The 21334-nt window shown below is 43.5% G+C and overlaps 1 protein-coding gene across 6 annotated transcripts in view; it reads right to left on the bottom strand.

The window, feature by feature from the left end:
• The window catches only part of CASR (calcium sensing receptor), a 172094-nt gene that overhangs the window by 65937 nt on the left and 84823 nt on the right, over positions 1–21334 (bottom strand). For 5 of the 6 annotated variants that reach the window (XM_084613440.1, XM_084613437.1, XM_084613441.1 and 2 more), the window contains 2 exons: positions 8980–9286; positions 1895–2776 (listed from right to left, as the gene is read on the bottom strand). In XM_084613440.1, coding sequence (XP_084469566.1) covers positions 1895–2776; positions 8980–9286 — 1189 coding nt within the window. Of the gene's footprint in view, positions 1–1894; positions 2777–8979; positions 9287–12866; positions 12950–21334 lie in introns of those variants that run through there. The other variant, XM_084613442.1, reaches the window with a different exon arrangement.

Genomic DNA, 21334 nt, shown 5'->3' with positions numbered 1-21334 from the left:
GAAGGGTTTACACACTATTTTTTGGATAAGGTAGCACAGATCCTGACTGAGCTGTCTTTGTCCATGGAAATGAAATTGGGTTTTGGGAGGAAAGTACAAATTTCTCTCAGCTTTGAGATGCTCCCTAGGGCTCTGAAGATGTTGGGGGATGTATCTATGTGAGCTGAAGCCATTTCCCTTGTGACTGGTGAAAACCTGTAGGGAGATGCTGAGGCAATACTTGATCTGGAGTACACAAATCACACACCTGGCATTTAGTGCTATTCAGGTGAGGTCAAAATGAATTTTTTAAAAAAGGCACAAATATCAAATAATGCCAATGGCCACCACCACATAATGGTTGTCATTTTAAATATACTTTAATATATAGCTTCACCCACTTGTCGGCTCCCGCTGCATCCTCCAACCCTTCCCAAACTCTCTGCTTTATCCCCCATCTACTCTTTCCTTCTGCCAAGTTCTCTTCTCCATGATAAATATTGGTACCTACTATTCTTATCTAGCATCCTTCGCTAAGTGCTGTAGCTATTTTTCAGCATCTGACAAATCCTCCAAAAGTGGATTTATTGCCTTCTTTCCTATAATCTATTTAACAAATATCACATATTTCTGAATACATTATTTTTATGCATACTTTGTTTTTTATTCTCCTAGTTTACAGAGTTGAGAGAATCATTTTCAAATATATATTAATTTTGTGACATTTGTACAGACATATTTGTGCAGCTCTGACAGCCAGTCTGGCAGAAAGGCATTGAAAGACAGATGCCTCTGGGGTTATGTCTACACTGCAGTTAGACCCCGCTGCTGGCCCATGCCAGCTGACTCAGGCTTGCGGGGCTTAGGTTAAGGGGCTGTTTAACTGCGGTGTAGACATTCAAGCTTGGGTTAGAGTTCAGGCTCTAGTACCATGAGAAGTCAAAAGATCTCCTTAAATTCAGGGGAGTTCTGATTCCAGAGGTGTTTGGATCCAAACTTTTGATTCAGGCTACAGCTGGGCAAAAAGTATTTGCGGAATAAAATGTTGGCATATGGGGTGGGGGACTTTAAAAACATTACCATTTTTGAAAATATATTTGATATTAGAAAATATTGAATGTTGAATATCACAGCCAAACATATGGCAGCATCTGGAGTATTTGCAAAGTATCAGAGAATAAAATTAATTGCCTGAGTCAGTGGTCCCAAAACTGTGGGACTCACCTCCCTAGCAGGCAGAGCAGGACCAAGGCCAGTCCCCACAGGGGGCAGGGAGGCAGCACCACCCAGCCCTGCTTTGGCCCCCACTCTGCTCTAGCCCTGTCCCAAGCTGTGGCCCCAGCTCCCAGCTGCAGCTCCACTCCTGGCCGTGGCTCCTGACCACAGCTCCCAGGGTTGGGGGGCACAGACAGGGTAGCAGGGGGTGCAGTGTGAAAAGTTTGGAGACCAAAGGCCTAAGTATCACACTGGGCAGAATACATCTATTGACTATGTAAATTTGACCAAATCTTTCAGATCCATTTTAAAGTTTTGTAAATTCACATATGCGAAAAGACTTGAATGTTGAAATAAACCGAATGCCTAGTATTTGCTAAATAGTCGCAAATTATTTTCCTCCAGGATTCAATATTCTCTAGTTTGGGCCTATATCTAATTAGGACATTGGGATCAAACTTAAAATTTGGCTGGTAGGCAAAAATGCTATAGGATTGCAAAAGACATAGAAATTGACTGAGAAAGTGAACTCCAAAATGTGTTATTGCTTACTTATTTTCTCAGATTCCCTTCTCTTCCCAATCCCAGATTGTCAAAGGCACCCTTTCCCAGGACAGCAATGGAGAGATCCTGTCCAGTTTGGTCTCTATTCTATGGATATACATACATAGGCACTCTTTATACTGAAAGTAAGACTTACCTGCCATGCCTCAACCTTCTTAATGTCTGCACATGATCCATTGGTGAAGAGGCCTTTTCCAGGGGTACATGTGTATATATCCTGCAAAGCATGGGCAATAGAATACACTGCCAAGTACACATTATAAGATATCCGCAGGTGTGTGTAGTCCATGTATGGTGTCTCTACATTGGTGATGTTCTCCTCCCCTGTGCAAGGGGGACGGAAGGCAGCTGTGCTATTTCCAACTCCACTTCCTTCTTCATGGCCCTTGTGGAAGGAGGCTGAAGCTGGGAGATTCTTGGACCCTTCTGGGAGGTAGCAGTTAAAGGTCTCCTCCCAAAACTCCTTGGCAAAGCCATTGTTGGTGGATTTCTTGGGATGCACTTTCTGTAGAAACTCACGAAAGCCTGGGATCTGCCCTGCCTTCAGTGCAAACCCAATGGTACCTCCAATGACATGGAAGAACTCTGGCATGGCTATCAGGGAAGAGCTGGCCCAAGCCTCACTTGCCAGCCAGATCCTGTCAGTTATGTTACGCCTGACTATCTCCTTGATGAGGGGTTCAAGGTCCGGTCCACTGGAGAAGACAACAATCACTTTAGCAGTGGAGTTCTGGATGACCTCCACCACTTGCTGGATCTCCTCCTCCACTGAGTACTGGGAGATGAGCTCACTGAAATCAATGCAGATGTCCCTTTCCTCTGCCTCCTCCCGGAACTTCTCAATCCCTGGCCGACCATAGTCATCATCAGCTGCAATTGTTCCCACCCAGTTCCAGCGGAAGTACTCAATGATATCTGCCATTGCAGTGGCCTGGTGCTCATCATTGGGGATCGTGCGGAGGAAAGACTTGAACTGGTTTTTGTTGCTCAAAAGTCGGCTGGATGAGGCATAACTGACCTGTAGGAGGACAGGGAGCAAGCAGTATGGCTCATTAAGTAAGCTGTATGAAGATAAATTGCCTAGTCTTGTTTTAGGGTCACCATCTCGATGCGTAATCTGAGATGGTGATGCTCAGCCAGCCACTTACGCTTGGGCATTTATAGTGCCTGAAATTACATTTTCAGATGGAAACTGAAATGTGGGTATGTTCTTGTGGTAATAAATGACTTGCAGAAATGTGTGCTCAGTGTGTCCCTAGCTCTCAGGGAGCTAGATAAGTGGGGCAGACATATGTATACCTCATTGGTCAGAGATCTGGGGAAATGGGGCAGAAATACGTAGACACACAGACTGGGGGAAATGGACAGAGATGTGTGCCACTGGCAGATCACACAAGCAATTCTCTGCACTTCTTGCCAAATCTGGAAAAACAAGAACTTGTCATTAGAGTAAACTAAGAATGTATATATCAATTCAGATAAAATACAAATGCTCCCTCCCTGAATGTGACATCTACAGACTTTTGTTATCATCACAACCTCGGCTACATCACTGGCCTCCTGAAGTCCTTCCTCCACTCCCTTCTCCTTGCATTCCATTAAGCAGACTTAGCCATGAGCCATCAGATCTCCATGCGATACCATCGCCAACTATTATTTCAGTCTCGGTGCAAGAAGTGCGTGAGAAATCAGAAATGACATGGACCTGTGGATAGTATTAAATAGTTTATTTCGTATTAAACTATTTATTAAATAGTTTATTCAAAATATCCATGGTCAATCTCAAAAAAGCAGCAGTGTGGTAATTATGAAGGCAAAGTTACTGAATCCATGGTCACGGTGCATTGAGTTTTGCAATTAAAGTGGAATTTCAATTTTTTTGTTAGGGCTGCAAACAAATGTTTTTTCCTAATGAAATTTGTACCACTTACTCTTAGGGGATAGATTAAATCTTCTAGAAACTTAGAAGAAAAAACATTGACTAATATAGGGATTTGAAAGAATTGAAAATTATTCCTCTGAAATTTCAGGACTAATGTCTAATTTTTCTGAGGACTCCGTCTAATGTACAAATGGCTTTGCTTTAGCATTTCAGACTTTGAAAGATGAAAAAAACCCACATAAAATCCGATTTTTATTCATCTAAAAGAATTTAAGAACAAAAGCCCAGGTACACAAAGGTGCATAAGCACCTAAAGCCCAGACGTAGTTGAATAAGACTGTGGTTTAGGATCCTAAATCCCAGTTTTAGGCTTCACTGTGATTCACAAAACTCCTTCCATATGCTGTAGGTGTCAAAGTTTTTGCAGTAAAAGTTCCCTAGGTGCCTACATTCCTGCCTCTGGGCATGCCTCACTCAAGGTGTCCAAACACCAATCTCCTGCCTAAGCCCCAGAGCGATCCATGAACTGGGGAAAGACAGGCAGAGGAGCACCTATCTTGCATGCAAGGCCTGATCTGACAGGTGTGCTCAGAGGCCACCTACCGGATCAGGTCCCATTCAAAATTTGGCAGGAAAAGGGTCTGTGGTGGTGCCCGGTGGTTAGAACACTCACCTGGGATGTGGGAGACCCAGGTTTGATTTCCCCATCTCTGCCTAAGGGGGAGAAACGATTTGAACAGGGGTCTCCCACTGCTTAGGAGAGTGTGCTAAACACTGAGATATTTTGTGGTGAGAGTTTTCTCAACCTCTTCTGTTGAAGCTGTTTCATTGCAGAAAATACTTAAAGAGTCATTGGGCCAGAGAGCGAGAAAGAGAATGACTCTGTCACCTGGTAGCTAGGGCACTGAGCTGGGAGACCCGGTGTCCCCTCTTCCAGTGATTCTCTAATTATTTATACGCAGTGGAACAACTTCAATAGGAGAAACTGAGAAAGTCCCACATCAGAATATCCATACCTGCGCAGCGACAGAATGCACCTGAGAGGTTCGAATCCTTTCTCCCCCTTAGGTAGAAGGTTGACCTGAACGTGGGTCTCTAATATCCCAGGCGAGTGCTCTAACCACTGGGCTAAAAGCTAGCAGGTGGGCACCTCTACAACCACTTGCTGTTTTGTGTGGAGTGAGGCAGGTGCCTAAGTTATAAGACTCCAGGAGAGGGGCTCCTGATTGTAAATCACACGCAGAGATACACACCTATCTCTGTGAAAGGGGCAGGCTTTGGATTCCCACTGGCTAGCTTAGGCAGCTCCCTGCGTAACGTGCTTGCTTTTGTGGATCACATTTGAAGATGCCTATTTCTCCCCATTCATTGCATAGGGAGTCTAGGTACCTAAGCTGGCTTTGTGGATCACAGTCCTGTTCCTGTGATTTTTCTAGCACTATTGTTTCTTACTATTTCTTTTGCAAAAGCCGATAGATTAAAAAATGCCTTATGTTGATGCGTAAAATTTTGCACGCTAAAATGCTGGCATTTAAAATTTTAGATGTCAACTCTTCTGAGAGAGAAAAGAAAGAGCCTGGCTAGCAAAGAATATTCCCAGCACTGCCCACCCTCAGGTTTATAGAAGAGAAGCTCCTCTTTTGAAGACCTTAACACCTTCTAAAGTGAGTCGGGGGTACAGGAGAGGAGTCCCATGCCGGCACACCTCATAAGGTACTCAGGAGCTGAGCTCTTTTTCTGTTACTTTTAGGTCTGCAGGACAAGAGTTGCCCTTCTGTTCACTTTGGAAGGTGCTAAGAAGGGGAGTTCCTCTGTGCAATTCCAAAGAGCTACACCTTATACCACTGATGGCAAGCAAAGAATCAGTTTCAACATGTTTGTATTTATTAAGTTGGCAGAGTTTGACTGATGAAGTCTAATTATTCCTTAACTTTTTTAGGGTTTTTCCTTTGTATTATGCATTTTTTTTAATTAAAGATAATCTGAAGTTGCCAATTCTCTCTGCATAACATCTCTAAGATATAGCCTTCCTTATCCACACAAAACGTTAAGAGTCTCATCAAAGCTTTCTCATCATCTAACATCTCAACTACTGAAAATATCCTTCCCTCTGGCCTTGACAAAAACAATCTTTCCCCCACTCATATTCTGAATAGTCAGAATGCTGCTGCAAAGACCATTTTCCTAGCCTTTCCTTGCTTTGACCATGTCACCGCTCACCTTTGCATCCCTCCACTGGCTCCCCTTTCTCTATCACATCAAACATGAGTTGCTTGTCTTCACTTTCAAGGGCCTTCACAGCCTATTCCCCACCACCTATCATCCCTCATTCAGTATCAAGAAGTTGATTTCTGTCTCTGATAGACCCTTAATGCCTCCACTGCCCACTTGTTAAATTTTCAAACAAACATCTTCGTGCTTTCTCCCATGCTGCCCCACACACTTGGGACATGCTCTGATTAACCACCCACAAAGCTGCTTAATTGTTTTCCTTCAAATCCCTCCTCAAAACTCTTCTGTGCTGTGATGCCTACAAAACACTTGTTAGACTGTTATTGTGGAGAGATCACTGCCTATCATGCCGACCAATACTGTCTCAAGCAAAGACCAATACTGTCTCATTATTTCCTTGTACTCCTCCATCAGTCTATATCCATCTATTGTCTGTTGTCTTATCCTCTGATTATAAGTTCCTTGGGGCAGGTCTGTCTTTTTGTTCTGTGTCTGTACAGCACCTAACACAATGGAGTCCTGGTCTATGACTAGAGCTCCTAGGCATTAGGGTAATACAAATAATAATGGTCTTTCTACACAGGGACCCACAAGGGTGGGGGAGGTACAAGCATAACTGATGGATATAAAACTTCACCGTTTGAGCACTTGGCACAGAGAAGGAGGCCCTATTTAGTAGAATAGTTCTGTTCTGCGCAGGGGACTGATGACCGCCACACACAGGAAGCACTTGCACTAGACAGAGGACGGAAAGGACTCTGCCCAGCCTGAAATGTGATGAACACTGGGCTCCCAGAAAGGGTGAGCTAAGCTCTGACTAGGGGAACCTGTGTCTCAGGATTTTTGTTATTTTCAAAAATCTGTAACTGTCAAGCATTTTAAGAGTAAAGTCACTGTGATTAAGAAATCTCTTTGTTACGCCTGGGTTCCTTACTTTCCTGCCACATTGTTCCTGAAGCGATTAAATGAGTAAGCCAAAGAGTCCAGACAAGAGGACATACATAAGCAGCTGGGCAGGGTGTGTGTGTGTGTGTGTGTGTGTGTGGCAGGAGGACTGACTGGTTTCAGGTTATTGAGCAGCTGGACAACAGCATCCCAAAGAAGGCTGCAGACAAGAGGCCTGAGCCTGGGCGTGTGCCCTACAGTCTCAGAGCTAGAAATAGTGACCAGATTCTACACAAACTCCTTTGGCTTGGAAGCACTTGGGGCCCAATTATTTGATCCACTAGCAACAGGCTGGTAACTGTATAGTGGGGTTATGGGACCAGTTTCTAACAGCTGACATGCACCTCATTTTAGGTCACACTATTTATTGACTGAAAAGTCATCTCTGAAGGAAGATCAGAGGGGCAAGAAGATATTTATATTTGTGCTAAAGTACTCAAGTGTAAATGTTATGCTAAAACTTTATGTTGTAATGCACATATTATAAACCAAATTTTAATTCCATAAATGTTTGTTGTAATGACAGCAGAGTTTGTATAAGACTGTGTAGCAAAATACATGATGAGATTTAATAGCTTTTGTTTATTTAAGGCCTGGGTTAGTTTTTGAATGACTATGAATTCCCACTATTTATAACAATGAATGGTCATTGGGCCACAAAAAGATAGAGAAAATGATTCTATAGAGTGTGTGGCTGGGGGAGGGCACTCACCTAGGATGTGGGAGACCTAATTTCAAGTCCCTGATCCAATGACCATTTAATTATTTATAAATAGTGGAAAAGCTTCAGCAGAACAGACTGAGGAAATCCCACACTAAATTGTCCTATAGCCCAGTGGCTCAGGCACTTTCCTGAGACTCAAGAGACTCAAGTTCAAATACCTTTGCCTCATCGGGGGTGGGGTGGGTGGCGGGGATTGAAGCCAGGTCTCCCAGAGCAGTGCCTTATGCACTGGTCTAAAAGTTATAAAGAGGGCACCTCTTGCTCCTCCATTTATTTTTGAAACTAGTCTTCCTTTGCTTCTGTTAAAAACACCCAAAACTGAAAGTAAAAATTTTGAGTTGAATTGGAACAAAATAGTTTGTTTGGACTCTGTGTGAATTATTTTCCACGTTTTCAACCAGCCAAAAATGATGAAAAATGTATTGTTCAGTTTGACACAAAATGAACCTTTTTTTGATTTTTAAGAATTGCCAGCAAACCAAAAAATTCACCCAGCTATAGCAATGAGCCAGTTGTCTGTAGTGAATGGCAACTGCAAATGATTTATTTGAACTAATGGTATTCAGGGAACTAAATCACTGAAGAGAATGTCAGTGAGATATGTATCTGGTAATCATAGGTTCTGTCTACTCCAGATTGCTTGTGGCTGGAAGTTGTTTCCATCTGTTGGCGTCTTGGTGGCCTTTGGCTTTATGAAATGAGTTGGATGCATTTCAATCCAATTCCCAGCAGCACAAATGTTCACATCACAAACAAACAATGCAATTTGTAGTAACTGACCTTGTTGGCAGTCTCAACAGACAGGTAAAGGAAAGAATGGACTGAACTCCTTTTGTGCTTCTAAAGGTGGTCCTGCTAGGGCAGGGCTAGGGCAAATTGGCAGAGAGTGGCAAATGGAAGCTTGTGGTGCCATTGCCCAAGGCTGTACCTATTCAGTCAGTACACACAGACCTGGCAATTCTGGAGAGTGAAATATAGCACATTTCATCAACAAAAATACTGAGTCCTCCGTGACACAAAATATTTATGAAAGGAATAGGTTGTGTCACATCATATAAATTGACCAGGTTGTACTGTTATGTTATTGTAAATGTCTGTGTGAGTCACATAAGGGTTCTGTCCATCTCATGGCACTTTGAGGGCCTATTTGTACTGCAAGTCCTTACCAAGAAAGCTTACAATTAGGCCCTCCATGCTAAAACTGTTTTTGTCTATATTGGAGAAAGGACTAAAAGGAGCTAAGATCACATTAGGTTGTAATACAATTCCTGAACATGACTCAGTAGATTTGTTTTTCTGTCCACACTACAAACAATTAGCTATTTTACAAAATAGTTTCACCTAACTTTGCCCTGGCCTGGTTAGTCTATAGAGTAGACAGGCCAGGCCCTAAGATCTAACCACCTTGTAAGCTAAATAAGAGAAAAATATGCAGTACCTGAGGTATGTAAAAGAGTCCCAGCAGATTGGCCACTGCAGTGGAGATCCCAGAGCCGGTTGCCCCCACTACTGCAATAGTAGAAGGAATGTGGTCTGAGCAGTTGCAGAACTCATCCAGGTTCAGGGAGTCTATCTTGTTCTGGGCCACAAAACTCAGTGTGGCCTCCAGGGCTTTGGAGACAGTGTTGCAGGTATCAAATATCCTGTATCCCAAGGTCATGTTTGGAAGGAGGGTCGGGCTACTGTTTATTTCCTCTATGGCAAAGATCATAGCCTGCAACCACCGGAAACCTCGGAAATTATACCTACAAATGAGCAAGAAATAAAAATAAGAGAGTGGGAGGTAGAGAAAGAGAGGGGGAGACAGTGTACGGATGAGAAAGAGAGAGAGAGAAAGCAAGTGCATATTAGATATAGTGAACAAGAGAGCATGTAAGCAACAGATTGAGAGATTTTGTGTGTGTGCGCGCATGCGTGAGAGAGAGAAAGAGAGCGCGAATTGGAGGTTTTAGATATGAAAATCAAAATCACAGTATAGTGTGAAGAGCCCAGTCTTACATCCTATTGTATTTAATGGAAAGTTTTGCTATTGACTTCAGTAGGTGCAGGAAAAGGTCCCTGGAAAAGATGGGCCTAAATTGCAAGATTTGGATCAAGATTTCAAACTCACATATTTGGGAGTGGGTTGGATTTGAGGATCTGGTTCTCATCCAGGGCTGGCTGTGGATTTCTAACACCCCCACCCCCCGCCCCGGAGTCTGGGGAAGATGAAGGAGATCAGGTCTGAAGTGCTGCTTGGTATCTCTTGTACCTTGGAGACCTGACCAGATACAAAATAATTACTTAGTCCCCAGATCTAACTTGGGTACATATGGGAAGAGATCCTTCAAGAGGGTGATCCTTGCTCACACTTACAAGATTGAAAGGCCTATCAGATTTGGGGACAAGATCAAATTCCTTCCTGACCAGAGACCTGTGGTTTTACTCCTGATCAAGTCATGAACAGGGATCACCTTTGGGGTCAGGTGGATGTATTCCATTGCAGGGAATGAACCTCGATTTTCCTGAAGCTCAGTCTTTTTGTATGTTTATAAACCTTTATAAATGTTATATCCACTAACTATCACGCAAGCACTGTAATTATTACCAGGCATTCACCTCACAAACATTGAATGGATTGCCCCTCGCAACACCCATGCAAAATAGGTCAGTATCAATCTGCCTGTTTTACAAATGGAGAAATGGATGCACAGAGAGGGGAAGTGATTTTCAAGTCTACAGAAAAAACAGGAATAGTGTGTAAATTTTCAAAAGTGCCAAAGTCGGATTTATTCTCCCAAGTGTCTGACTTTTGAAAATAGGATATAGGCTCCTAAATCACTTAGATGGTTTTGAAAAATGTAACAAGAATACAGAAGTCCTGGGTCCCAGTCCAGTGCTTCAACTACAGTCTTCCTCTGTTATAATGATCAGGGCAGTTGCCTTTAGATAGGAGCTCAGAACCTCGCAAGTAGATCTTGGCAGGGAACTCCATGACTCATGGATATTTAAGGAGTGCCTCATAAGATTGCTGCTGCCACTCTGCTCTGGAATGGCAAAGCCGTATTTCAGGACTGCTTTTCAGCTCTGGACTGAGCTTCCACAGTGACATACACTGACAATCAGAAATGGGCATCAGGGCACTAGGAATTCAGGTCTGGAGTGTCACCTTGGGGTGGAGTGAGCATTATCCCTGTGATGTGCTAAACTTGCTAATTGAAAACATTCAGAACATAAGAACAGCCATACTTGATCACACCAAACGTCCATCTAGCCCAGTATGCTGTCTTATGACAGTGGCCAATGCCACATGCGTCAGAGAGAATGACCAGAACAGGTAATCATCAAGTGATCCATCCCCTGTCACCCATTCCCAGCTTCTGGCAAACAGAGGCTGGGTACACCATCCCAGCCCATCCTGGCTAATAGCCATTGATGGACATATCCTCCGTGAACTTATCTAGTTCTTTTCTGAAGCCTGTTATAGTCTTGGCCTTCACAACATTCTCTGGCAAAGAATTCCCTTTTAAATTATTTTTTAAAGAGGACTTTTCCAGAATTGACACTAGTAAAGGATGACCTAACTTGAACCTGACTGGATCAGGCTGCATGACTACAAGGTAGGCCTCACACATGATCTGTCAAAGATCTTGGAGGGAGGTGCTGCCAGGCTTAGGGAAGGTCTACACTTAAAATGCTGCATCAGCACAGCTGCAGGTGCGCCACTGTAACACTTTGAAGTCACTCTTACACAGACGGGAGAGATTCTCTTATCAGCATATTTAATCCATGAGAGGCGGTAGCTATGACGACAGGAGAAGCTCTCCAGCCGACATAACATGGCCTGCTCCATGGGTTACGTTGGTATCACTACATCGCTCAAGGATGTGGATTTTTCACATCTCTGAGCAACGCAGTTATACCGATATAAGTCTGTAGTGTAGACCTGGCCTGAGTAAGTGAAGAGAAGACAGCTATAAATAAACAAATAAATAATTTCAAATTGAAGAAAGGGGAAGCTGATAGTAATGAAAATAAATGAGAAGCTTGGAATTGTAGAAAATTGATAAGGGAAGCAAAGGGACACAAGGAGAACTCTATGACCAGCAGAGTTAAGAATAGTAAGGAGATCTTTAAGTATATTAAGAACAAAAAAAATCCTAACAATGGTATTGGACCAGTACTAGATAGAAATATTGGAATTGTCAATAATAACACAGGAAAACCAGAAGGGTTCAATAAGTATTTCTGTTCTGTATTTGTGAAAAAGACAGATGATATGGTCATATCACATGATGCTAACAATACTCTTTCCATTCCAACATTGTATCATAAAGATATTAAATTGCAGCTATTAAAGTTACATATTTTTTAATTGGCAGGTCTGGATAATTTGCATGCGAGAGTTTTAAAAGATTTGGCTGAAGAGTTTGCTGGACTGCTAATGCTAATTTTCCACAAGTCTAGGAACACTGTGGAAGTTCCAGAAGACTGGAGGAAAGCGAGTGTGACAATATATAAAAAGGGTAAAAAGGATCACCTGGGTAATTATAGACCTGTCAGTCTGACATTGATCCTGGGCATGATAACAGAGCAACTGACATGGGCCTCGATTTATAAAGAATTAAAGGAAGGTAATAAAATTAATGCCAATCAATATGGGTTTAGGGAAAATAGATACTGTCAAACTAACTTGATACATTTTTTATGAGACAACAAGTTTGACTGATAAGTGAATTGATGTAATAGGTTTCTGTTAGGCAATTGACTTGGTACCGCATGACATTTTGCTTAAAAACCTAGAATGATATGAAATTAACATGGCACACATTAAATGGATTAAAAACTGGCTGATAGGTCTCAAAATATAATTATAAACAGGGAATCATTATCAAGCATGTGTGTTTCTAGTGGGGTCCTGCAGGTGTTTGTCCTTGGGCCTATGCTATTTAACATTTTTATTAAAGACCTGGAAGAGAATATAAAATCATCACTGATAAAGTTTACAGATGAGACAAAAATTGGGGGAGCGATAAAATAATAAAGAAAACAGGTCACTTATGTATAGCAATCTGTCTCACTTGGTAAGCTGGGCGCAAGCAAACAATATGAATTTTAGTATGGCTAAGTGTAAACGTATTCATCTAGGATCAAAGAGTGTAGGCCATACTTACAGTATGGGGGATTCTATCCTGGGAAGAGGTGATTCTGAAAAAGATTTGGGGGTCATGGTGGATAATCAGCTAAGAATAAGTTCCCAGTGCGATGCTGTGGCCAAAAGGGCTGATGCAATCCTTGGATACATAAAATGAGGATTCTCAAGTACGAGTAGAGAGGTTATTTTACCTCTGTATTTGGCACTGGTGCAACCGCTGCTGGAATACTGTGTCCAGTTCTGGTGTCCACAATTCAAGAAGCATGTTGATAAATTGGAGTGGGTACAGAGATGAGCTACGAGAATGATTAAAGAATTGGAAAACATGCCTTATAGTGGTAGACTCAAAGAGCTCAATCTATTTAGCTTAACAAAGAGAAAGTTAAAGGGTGACTTGATCACACTTCATGAGTATCTACATGGGGAACAAATATTTGATAATGGGCTCTTCAATCTAGCAGACAGACATATAACAAGATCCAATGGCTTGTTGCTGAAGCTAGACAAATTCAGACTGGAAATAAAGGATATATTTTAACAGTGATTGTAATTAACTATTGGAACAACTTACCATCACTGGCAATATTTAAATCAAGGTTGAATGGGTTCTTTAAAATATGTGTTTACTTCAAAAAGGAATTATTTTGGGGAAGCTCTATGGCCTATGTTATAAGCAGGTCAGACTAGATGATAACAATGGTCCCTTCTGGCCTTGGAATCTATGAAGTTTTCAAACTGTAAAACTCAAGGGTCAGATTGAGAAGCCTCACCTTTGAGTCAACAAGCCACCTGAGAGAAAACTGATGTTCCAGAATCCCCAAGGCTGATCATCTTGTAAAGAGGAAGTCACAACATCAGCAAACAGGGTACTCCAGCCATTGAGCACTCTGTCCCTGTACCTACGGAGATGTGCTGTGCCAGCAGAACATCACTACCTGCTCCTTGACTGCAGGTTCCAGCTCCTAGACAATAAGTCCAAAAGACTGTGAAAGCTGAAGAGGTCGCAAACCCTTGTTATCTTTATTTTGTCTTTTATTTTTATTAGCTGGGAGATGTCCCAGGCTTTTTATTTTCTAATTATAGGATGCAAAAGGGTGATTGTGTGCATGTATGTATGAGAATCCACAACGTCCACATGGTGAAGTTACCAGAGAAAAAGTTTAAACTCCCATAATCCTTGTCTCGTGAAGATACTCATTGAAGTGTCTTTGGTATTCTATATTTAAAAGTCCTAAGAAACTTAAACTGTAACAAACACTTTGGTTCATAAGAGAGCTGTCAAACTCCTGCTTATCAAAATGTTTTCTTAGAGTCTGTCTTATAATATGTGTTCTAGTCACCCCACTAGAATTCAATTCTAAGAAAGAAGCATAATGGCTCTGAGGTAGTGATTCAGATATTAGATAATTTGGTTTCAATATTAAGTTTTTAACCAGCTCTAAGTCATAGATTTGATTGAGGTCAGTAAAATTCTTTAGTTGGGGGTTTATAACCAACTGGACAGTTACCTTCTTAAGAATCGTCTTTAGAACTTAAAGTAGTTTATAATTTTTACAACTAATTTGATGATTTAACTCATTTTATTATATAATTCCAATTCAGTGAGATTAATTTGCTAATTTATTGATCTGACCAAGATTCAATATTGACTTGATGGTTGTATAGATTTTATTTATGTATTAGTTTAACATTAGCAATAACAACATATCACCAAAACTGCTACTACTCCTCAGAGTGGACTACATCCACCCTGACTGAATTGGCCCTGTCAACACTGGTTCTCCACTTGTAAGGTAACTCCCTTCTCTTCATGTGTCAGTATCTTTATGCCTGCATCTGTAATTTTCACTCCATGCACCTGAAGAAGTGGGTTTTTTACCCACGAAAGCTTATGCCCAAATAAATCTTAGTCTTTAAGGTGCCACCAGACTCCTCGCTGTTTTTGTGGATACAGACTAACATGGCTACCCCATTCTTTTAATTGTCATTAAAGGTGGACTGGTGGGGGTAAAGCACAATGCTTTGATTTTGATTCACAGATTTTTAAGGCCAAAGGGACCCGTAGATCATCTAGTTTGACATCCTGTACAACACAAACCACAGAAATTTAGCCAGTTCCCATTTTTGTCCTTTACTGCTTCTCCAGGATCATTTTATGGTCTTTTAAAATTTAACAGTTCCCTGTATTATAAGTAAGTACTCTTAAAATGTTCAAGGTTTGCTCAAGACATGACCCACAGTATTTTCATTTAGACCAATGGCACTTGAACTGTTTCATATGATGGACCACTATTTAAGATGTAGATGTCTACTCCACAATGTAAGCCTGGGTTTAGACTCAGGCTCAAGCCCAAACCCCACTTCCATCTACATACAGTTCTGTCTGACTTGGGCCAATAAGCCCTCTGGGCCCTGGGACCAAGCAAGGGGAGTGGGTTTGAGCCCAAATTCCACTGGGACTTGGGTCCAAACTCCATCATTTTGCTATGTGGATGCAACTCATGTCCCGGTCCCAGAGACTCATGTCCTGAGAGTCTGCCAATACTATCCCACAATCCTATTGGCCAGTGTTCCCTGTCCTTTCTATCCTAAGATTAGCCAGTTGACTCCCAGGAAATGGAAGCAACCCCCCTGGTTCAAGTACAGCTTCTCAGCATTTAACCCTCTATTTGATTCTGACTGCTGAGCTGCAGATGGCCACTAACAAGAAGTCCTTTGCTGAGCACACAGCTATCTGGTCAGGGGATCACAGACAAGTTTTGATGAATCTCTGGTGAGAGATGAGCAAAATGTTTGACTTCAGCAAGAGTTCCAGGAACAACCAAGCGCATCAGGAAATAGCAAAGAAGCTGGCAGCACTGCAGATTCACTGGACCAGTGCAGGGGGCCAATTAAATGGCTCAAGAGCAACTGTCGTAAAAACAGAGATGAGAACTACACCTCTGGGAACTCAGCATCATCCTGCCTCTTTTACAAAGAGTATAATTAGGTGTTGGGTACTGCTCAGAGCAGTGAGCCACCAGCATTTCACAATAGCCTGGTCAGCCATGATAGTGTCTTCTGACCCCCGAATCTAGTCAGCAGACACCAGCTCAGGTGCTTATACTGATCTCTGAGGAGGCTTTGCTGCCTGCAGCACATCCTGGGTCCCTACTTGAACAGGCTGTTTGATAATCCCCTGGAGGAGCAGTCCACTGCAGAAATGGCAGCAGAAGCGGTGCAGAAGTTACCTACCTGATAAGCTGGAGCCAAAAACTTTCCAGGCTACCATGTTTGTTATTAGTATAGGAATGTGAAGGATTTCCAATTTATGACCCAATGTAAAATTGATTACCAGCTGTGGGAAGCAGTGTGTATCTGCTAATGGCAGAATGCGTGCCAGCACCTTGATGTCACCACCCCCCAGGTGGAATTCAAAAGTGAAATACAACTGTTACACAAGCATTTATATTGAAATTTTTATTTGATACTCACACATTCTTACAAAGATGTGCCAGTGTGTTAAAAGTAAGAACCGTATATGGCCTTCCCTTTTAGTAGGCTGCTCTGTACAAATCAGCCATGACACAGCGTAACTAGTCTCCTGTAAACAGATAACTATACGGGGGAGGGGCAAGGTAGGCCATGGGTGATGAAATTAATGTTCAAAATACAACTGAGTTTTTTCTGTTGTCCAGAAATGTGCCAGGGAAGGGAATGACTGTGTAGCTCTTTGAGAGTCCGTATTATTGTGTGCGTTCGTATGTAGTCCATAGCTAGATGTAGTCAGAGCAGACTGCATCGGAAGCTGCAGGGAAGCCATAATCCATGTGAATGCTAATGCAGCATCCGGTTGATTACCCCAAGAATTTTGACCCAATCCCAGGTGCTGATAGCTGCAAACTTTTCCCATGGTAGGAAGTTCAGATAAGAAGTCACATTTTGAAGGGTGCATTTTCTGGGCCAATCTCTGTAGGACACCAGCCCACTCCATTCATAGATGTGGTGCTCAGTCACCATAAGCTTCAAAATCTCTGTGCCACACTTGCCACCAGCAGAATAGAATGTCCCTTTACATTCAGGAACCTCCAGGATTGTTACATCACGTGGAATGGTGAAAGGACAGAGAAGGCTGGGTAGTAAGTCATGCTGTCCCTGCCCCGCTCCCCAGGCTACAATCGTCTGCAATTCTTAACCATATAGCGTATGTAAATTTCACCTTACCATTATGTGTGCACTCTTTTCACTCTGATTAACTCAGTTGTGTCTATGGAGCTTCTGGGAACCAAAGGGTTCCTCTGACCAAGGTACTGAAGCAGAGTTTAACCAAGTATTGTTTTTTGGCCTGGAGAGTCCACAGATACTTTTCTCTGTGAATGTGTTGAACCTTTTCTGAAGTACTGAGACAACAATGTATTTTTGATGGATGTTTTCAGGTCCTTCAACCTCCACAGGCTGCACTCCACCAGGAGCCTGAGATTTAGAATGGTCATGGAGTTGCCCAAGAGGAAGTGTTTCCCGTGATGCACTTATGGTGAACACGTGGGACAGAGCCAACAAGCACGTTTAATACCAAAGAGAGAAGGATTCATGGCAAGTGAAAGAGTACGGACAGGATGCAGAGTGAGAGGACAGAATTGCAGCGCATGGGGAGAGATTGGCAGCGCAATTTGCTGAGTAGGATCGTCATTTCAGGGAAGAAGATAGAGCCCTGCAGAAAGACCTGTTTGAGAGGCTGCTTCTGCTCATAGGCTGCAAGAGTGCAGGCTCCTGCCACACATCCCGAGTCCCCTCCATGGTATCATAAGCTGCAGACCAGAAATGCAGTTGACAATTCCATGGTTGGGTGGCCCATGCAGCTGGGACTAGCTGGACAGGGCAAATGTACCCCTGTAGTCTTCTACCCTCGTGCAGCAGTGCCAAGTAAATGCTAAATGGGCAAGAAAGGGATGCCAGGGGACACACACAAGCAGGGAACTTGTCAGCACTAGTTTCACTGTTTGCCCTGTTCAATGTTTGTTTTATTACTGTTTTGATGTTGGTGTATTACTTGTTTTGTTATAATGGCAGCTAACCTAACTGAAAACACTTTATAGTGTTTTTTTAAAAAAAATACAGCCATGTTCACACATAAAGGCTTTTATTTTATTAAGAAAGTTTATTACCATCACATCATGTAATGTGTGCTTCCAATAAAACACATAAGGCACAGCTGAAAAGTTGTGTCCAAAACACAATTTCTCAATACATCTATTTACATCAATCCATAATTAAAATCCATAGTTCTTGCCATACAGTGCATCCTCCCCCGATTACATAAGAAGTAATCTCATCCATAATTAAAATTCATGACAATCATCCCCTCATTCATTGCATACAGGGACAGTATTTCATTCACTGTTAACACTGCTGTAAAAACAAATTCATGAATATACAGTTCTTCTTCCATTGGTCCATACAAATCCATAATATGGGACCACAGAACATCCCTGATTTCTGTTGCACATCACCTGCTCTAGCAGTCACAGGTGTCTCACTGGCTGAGTATACCAGGTCAGCGATCTATTACTGTCAAAAGTCCATTTGGGAGGTGTACTGAAGCGAGACTCACCAGTGCAGCGCCTCCTGCTGGTCATCCTGGGAATTAGCTCTTCCAGTCCAGAGCACCCTCTGCAGGCTGGTGTCTCGCCTGCCACTGGCCCCGTGTCCCTCACAAATCCTGATGCCCTTTACCTCAGGGTCCTGCCCCCAGCAGTACCCCCACACTCTGGGTCTCCCCTCCCAGGGGGACCCCCAGCCCTCTAAATCCACCTTGCCTCAGTGACTACTGCCAGTCATCATCTAAGACCCACTCACTGGGGCAGACTGCAGTGTAATGGCCACTCATCATTGACAAGGGATTAGGACCAGCTGCCTCTGCCTGTTCCCAGGCTGCCCCTCTGAAGCCCCAGTACCTTTGTAGGCCTTCACCAAGGCCTGCAGCCTGGGGGTTTACCAGGCTGGAGCACCCCAGCTCCCTTTGCCCTTCCCAGCACTGCTCCAGCTCTAAGTACCCTGCTCCCAGGCAGCTAGCCCTTCCCACTTTAGGGCTAGAGTGAGACTCTTCTTCTGCTCCTGGCTCACAGCCCTCTTATAAAGGCCAGCTGGGCCCTGATTGAGCTGGCCACAGCTGTGGTCAACTACTCACTCAGCTTCCCCCAGCTGTTCTCCCCAGGGCAGCCCTCTCCCAGGGCTGTTTTAACCCCTTCAGGGCTGGAGCAGGGTGATCACCCCGCTACAGGGGGCAAATGACTCATCTTTGGTTTCACAAAGATTGTGAAGAGCTCAGCAAGCCATAGCAATGCAGGCAGCATTGATGACAATGGAATCCAAATGGTTCTGTAAACAGCAGCAGTGGGATTTCAGTCTGCCAAACACACATTCAATCACCATTCTACACCTACTGAGAGTGTTATTGAATCTTTTCTTGCCAGGGCCTTTGAGATCAGGATACATTTTCGTAAGCCAAGGCAAAAAGGGGTATGCAGGCTCCCCTAGAATAACAGTGGAAACAGCTACTCCATTTATGATAATATCATTTGGTGGGAACAGTGTCCTGGCCTGACCTTGAAGACAGACTCACAATCAGCAGAAAACCCTGGTATCATAAACTTTCCCAGTACAGCCCACGCTGGCATCCATAAATCAGCCTGCATAATAATGGAGTAGTACTCTTTACAGCTGATGTACTCATGTGTTCCTTAAGGAGGGTGAACTATGAGCACGAGTCCCATCAATGGCCCCAGCACAATTTGGAAACTGCATTCTCTCAAAACCAGCAGTTACTTCAGGAATATTGTTTACACCCGCCTCCTTGGGCACACCTCATTGCCATACACTTGATTGCCCCAGAAACCTCTGCTATCACTTTATCCACAGTTGACTTTCCATTGCCAAGCTGCTTAGCAATGGACTTCTAGCAGTCTGAGGTAGCCAGCTTCCAGATGACTATAGCAACTTGATTCTGAACCAATATGGCCGACCACATGAATGTATCATGAAGCTGGAGGGTTGGAGCAGGCTGCTCACAAAGCTCCAGAAGTGTAGCTATCTTCATGCTAAATTTCTGGACCCATTGCTGGTCACCCCAGGTGCACATGATAATGTGATCCCACCAGTCTGTGCTCCAGAAGCTGCAATCTACAGAGGGGACATCAGCGGCTGTACCGAAAGCCTTCAGCAGCCTCAGCCAGTTCAAGTGTGTCATTTCTATATCATCTTCCTCCTCCAACAGGTGCCTTTGGTAGCTCAGAAAATGCTGCCAAAACATCCACTAGTATCTCATGGACACTCTGTCTATTTCCTGAAACAGGAGTGAAAGTCCGAGCAAGATATATTCTTCACATGTTGACTCCTCTATGTTGCTGGCTCTCATTGCCAGGAGTGTGTAGATCCAGCAGACAGCTCGGCAAGTTGTGTTGGCAGGCTGCAACAACCTCCTGTAATGTGCAGGGTGGACACTCAAGTTTTTCCACACTGCACCACGATCTAAGGGCTACAGTGCCTACAGTTGGAGAGGGTGCTAGGAAGCCTGGTACAAGCTGGTTTGACTCAGGTTTGTGTAATGCAGTGTGGAAGCCTGACCACAGGTGTGAAAACTGGGGTCAATATTCAGTGCGGCCGCTCAAGCCTGGGCACACAAATACAGAGCCAACGGGCTTGAGCCTGGGCTTACATTGCAGTGTACACGTACCCACAGACATCTCCTCTCCAAATCCTCCTGCTGCAACTAAAGTGCTAGGTTTAATGCAAGTTATATCACGACGATATTAAAGAAACAAGATGAAAATAAACACACTTTACATAACTTGTGTCAACCAAAGATTGCAGTGTAGGCATGGCGTAAGCATTGCGACACCTGAAACCTAAATCCCTTTGTGGATCCTGGCCAAAGTGTTTAATCAAAATGACCTGCCCAAAACAATACAGCAAGTCAGTGGCAGAACTTGGATCTTCTGACTCCAAATCATGTGCCTTAACCAAGTGACCAGGTGTCAGAGTAACAGCCGTGTTAGTCTGTATTCGCAAAAAGGAAAGCAGGACTTGTGGCACCTTAGAGACTAACCAATTGATTTGAGCATGAGCTTTCGTGAGCTACAGCTCACTTCATCGACCATGTTTTTTCTTCAAGAAGGAAAAGGTACTCTTCAGCCTAGGTTTCTACGAGCTGTCACAGGCTGTGCCCTGCTTAGAACCATTAGTTGTTCTGCTTGGAATCAAGCACATTCTCAAAGGTTCCAACTGCAGCTGGATGTGTGAGAGGAGCTTCAACAATGTTCTCAATGAATCTCATCATATGAATAGAAGATCCAATGTTTCTCTTCTGTGAATTCCCCAGTCATTAAAGCAGTGGTCCCCGCGCTCCTCTAGAACGTTGGGAGGGTTCACGGCAGGGACTGGGGTGCAGGGAGGGAATACCACCCTGCTCCACTCCGCTTCCCGCCACCGCTCCACTCTTCCCCCTGCTACACCCACAACCCAGCTCTGCCCTCATTCCCTCTCCACCCCCAGGCCAGCTCCACCTCTAGCCCCAGCTCCTCCCCAGTGCCGCAGTTCGGGCCCCAGCTCTGCCTTCAGCCCAAGCTCCTCTGCTGAGCCAACTGTGCTATAACGGAAGGTGGGGGATGGACAGATTCCGTCA

Source organism: Lepidochelys olivacea (assembly GCF_965140295.1).
Source record: "Lepidochelys olivacea isolate rLepOli2 genome assembly, chromosome: 1".
Taxonomy (NCBI): domain Eukaryota; kingdom Metazoa; phylum Chordata; order Testudines; family Cheloniidae; genus Lepidochelys; species Lepidochelys olivacea.
This window is presented reverse-complemented; position numbering and strand designations above follow the sequence as displayed.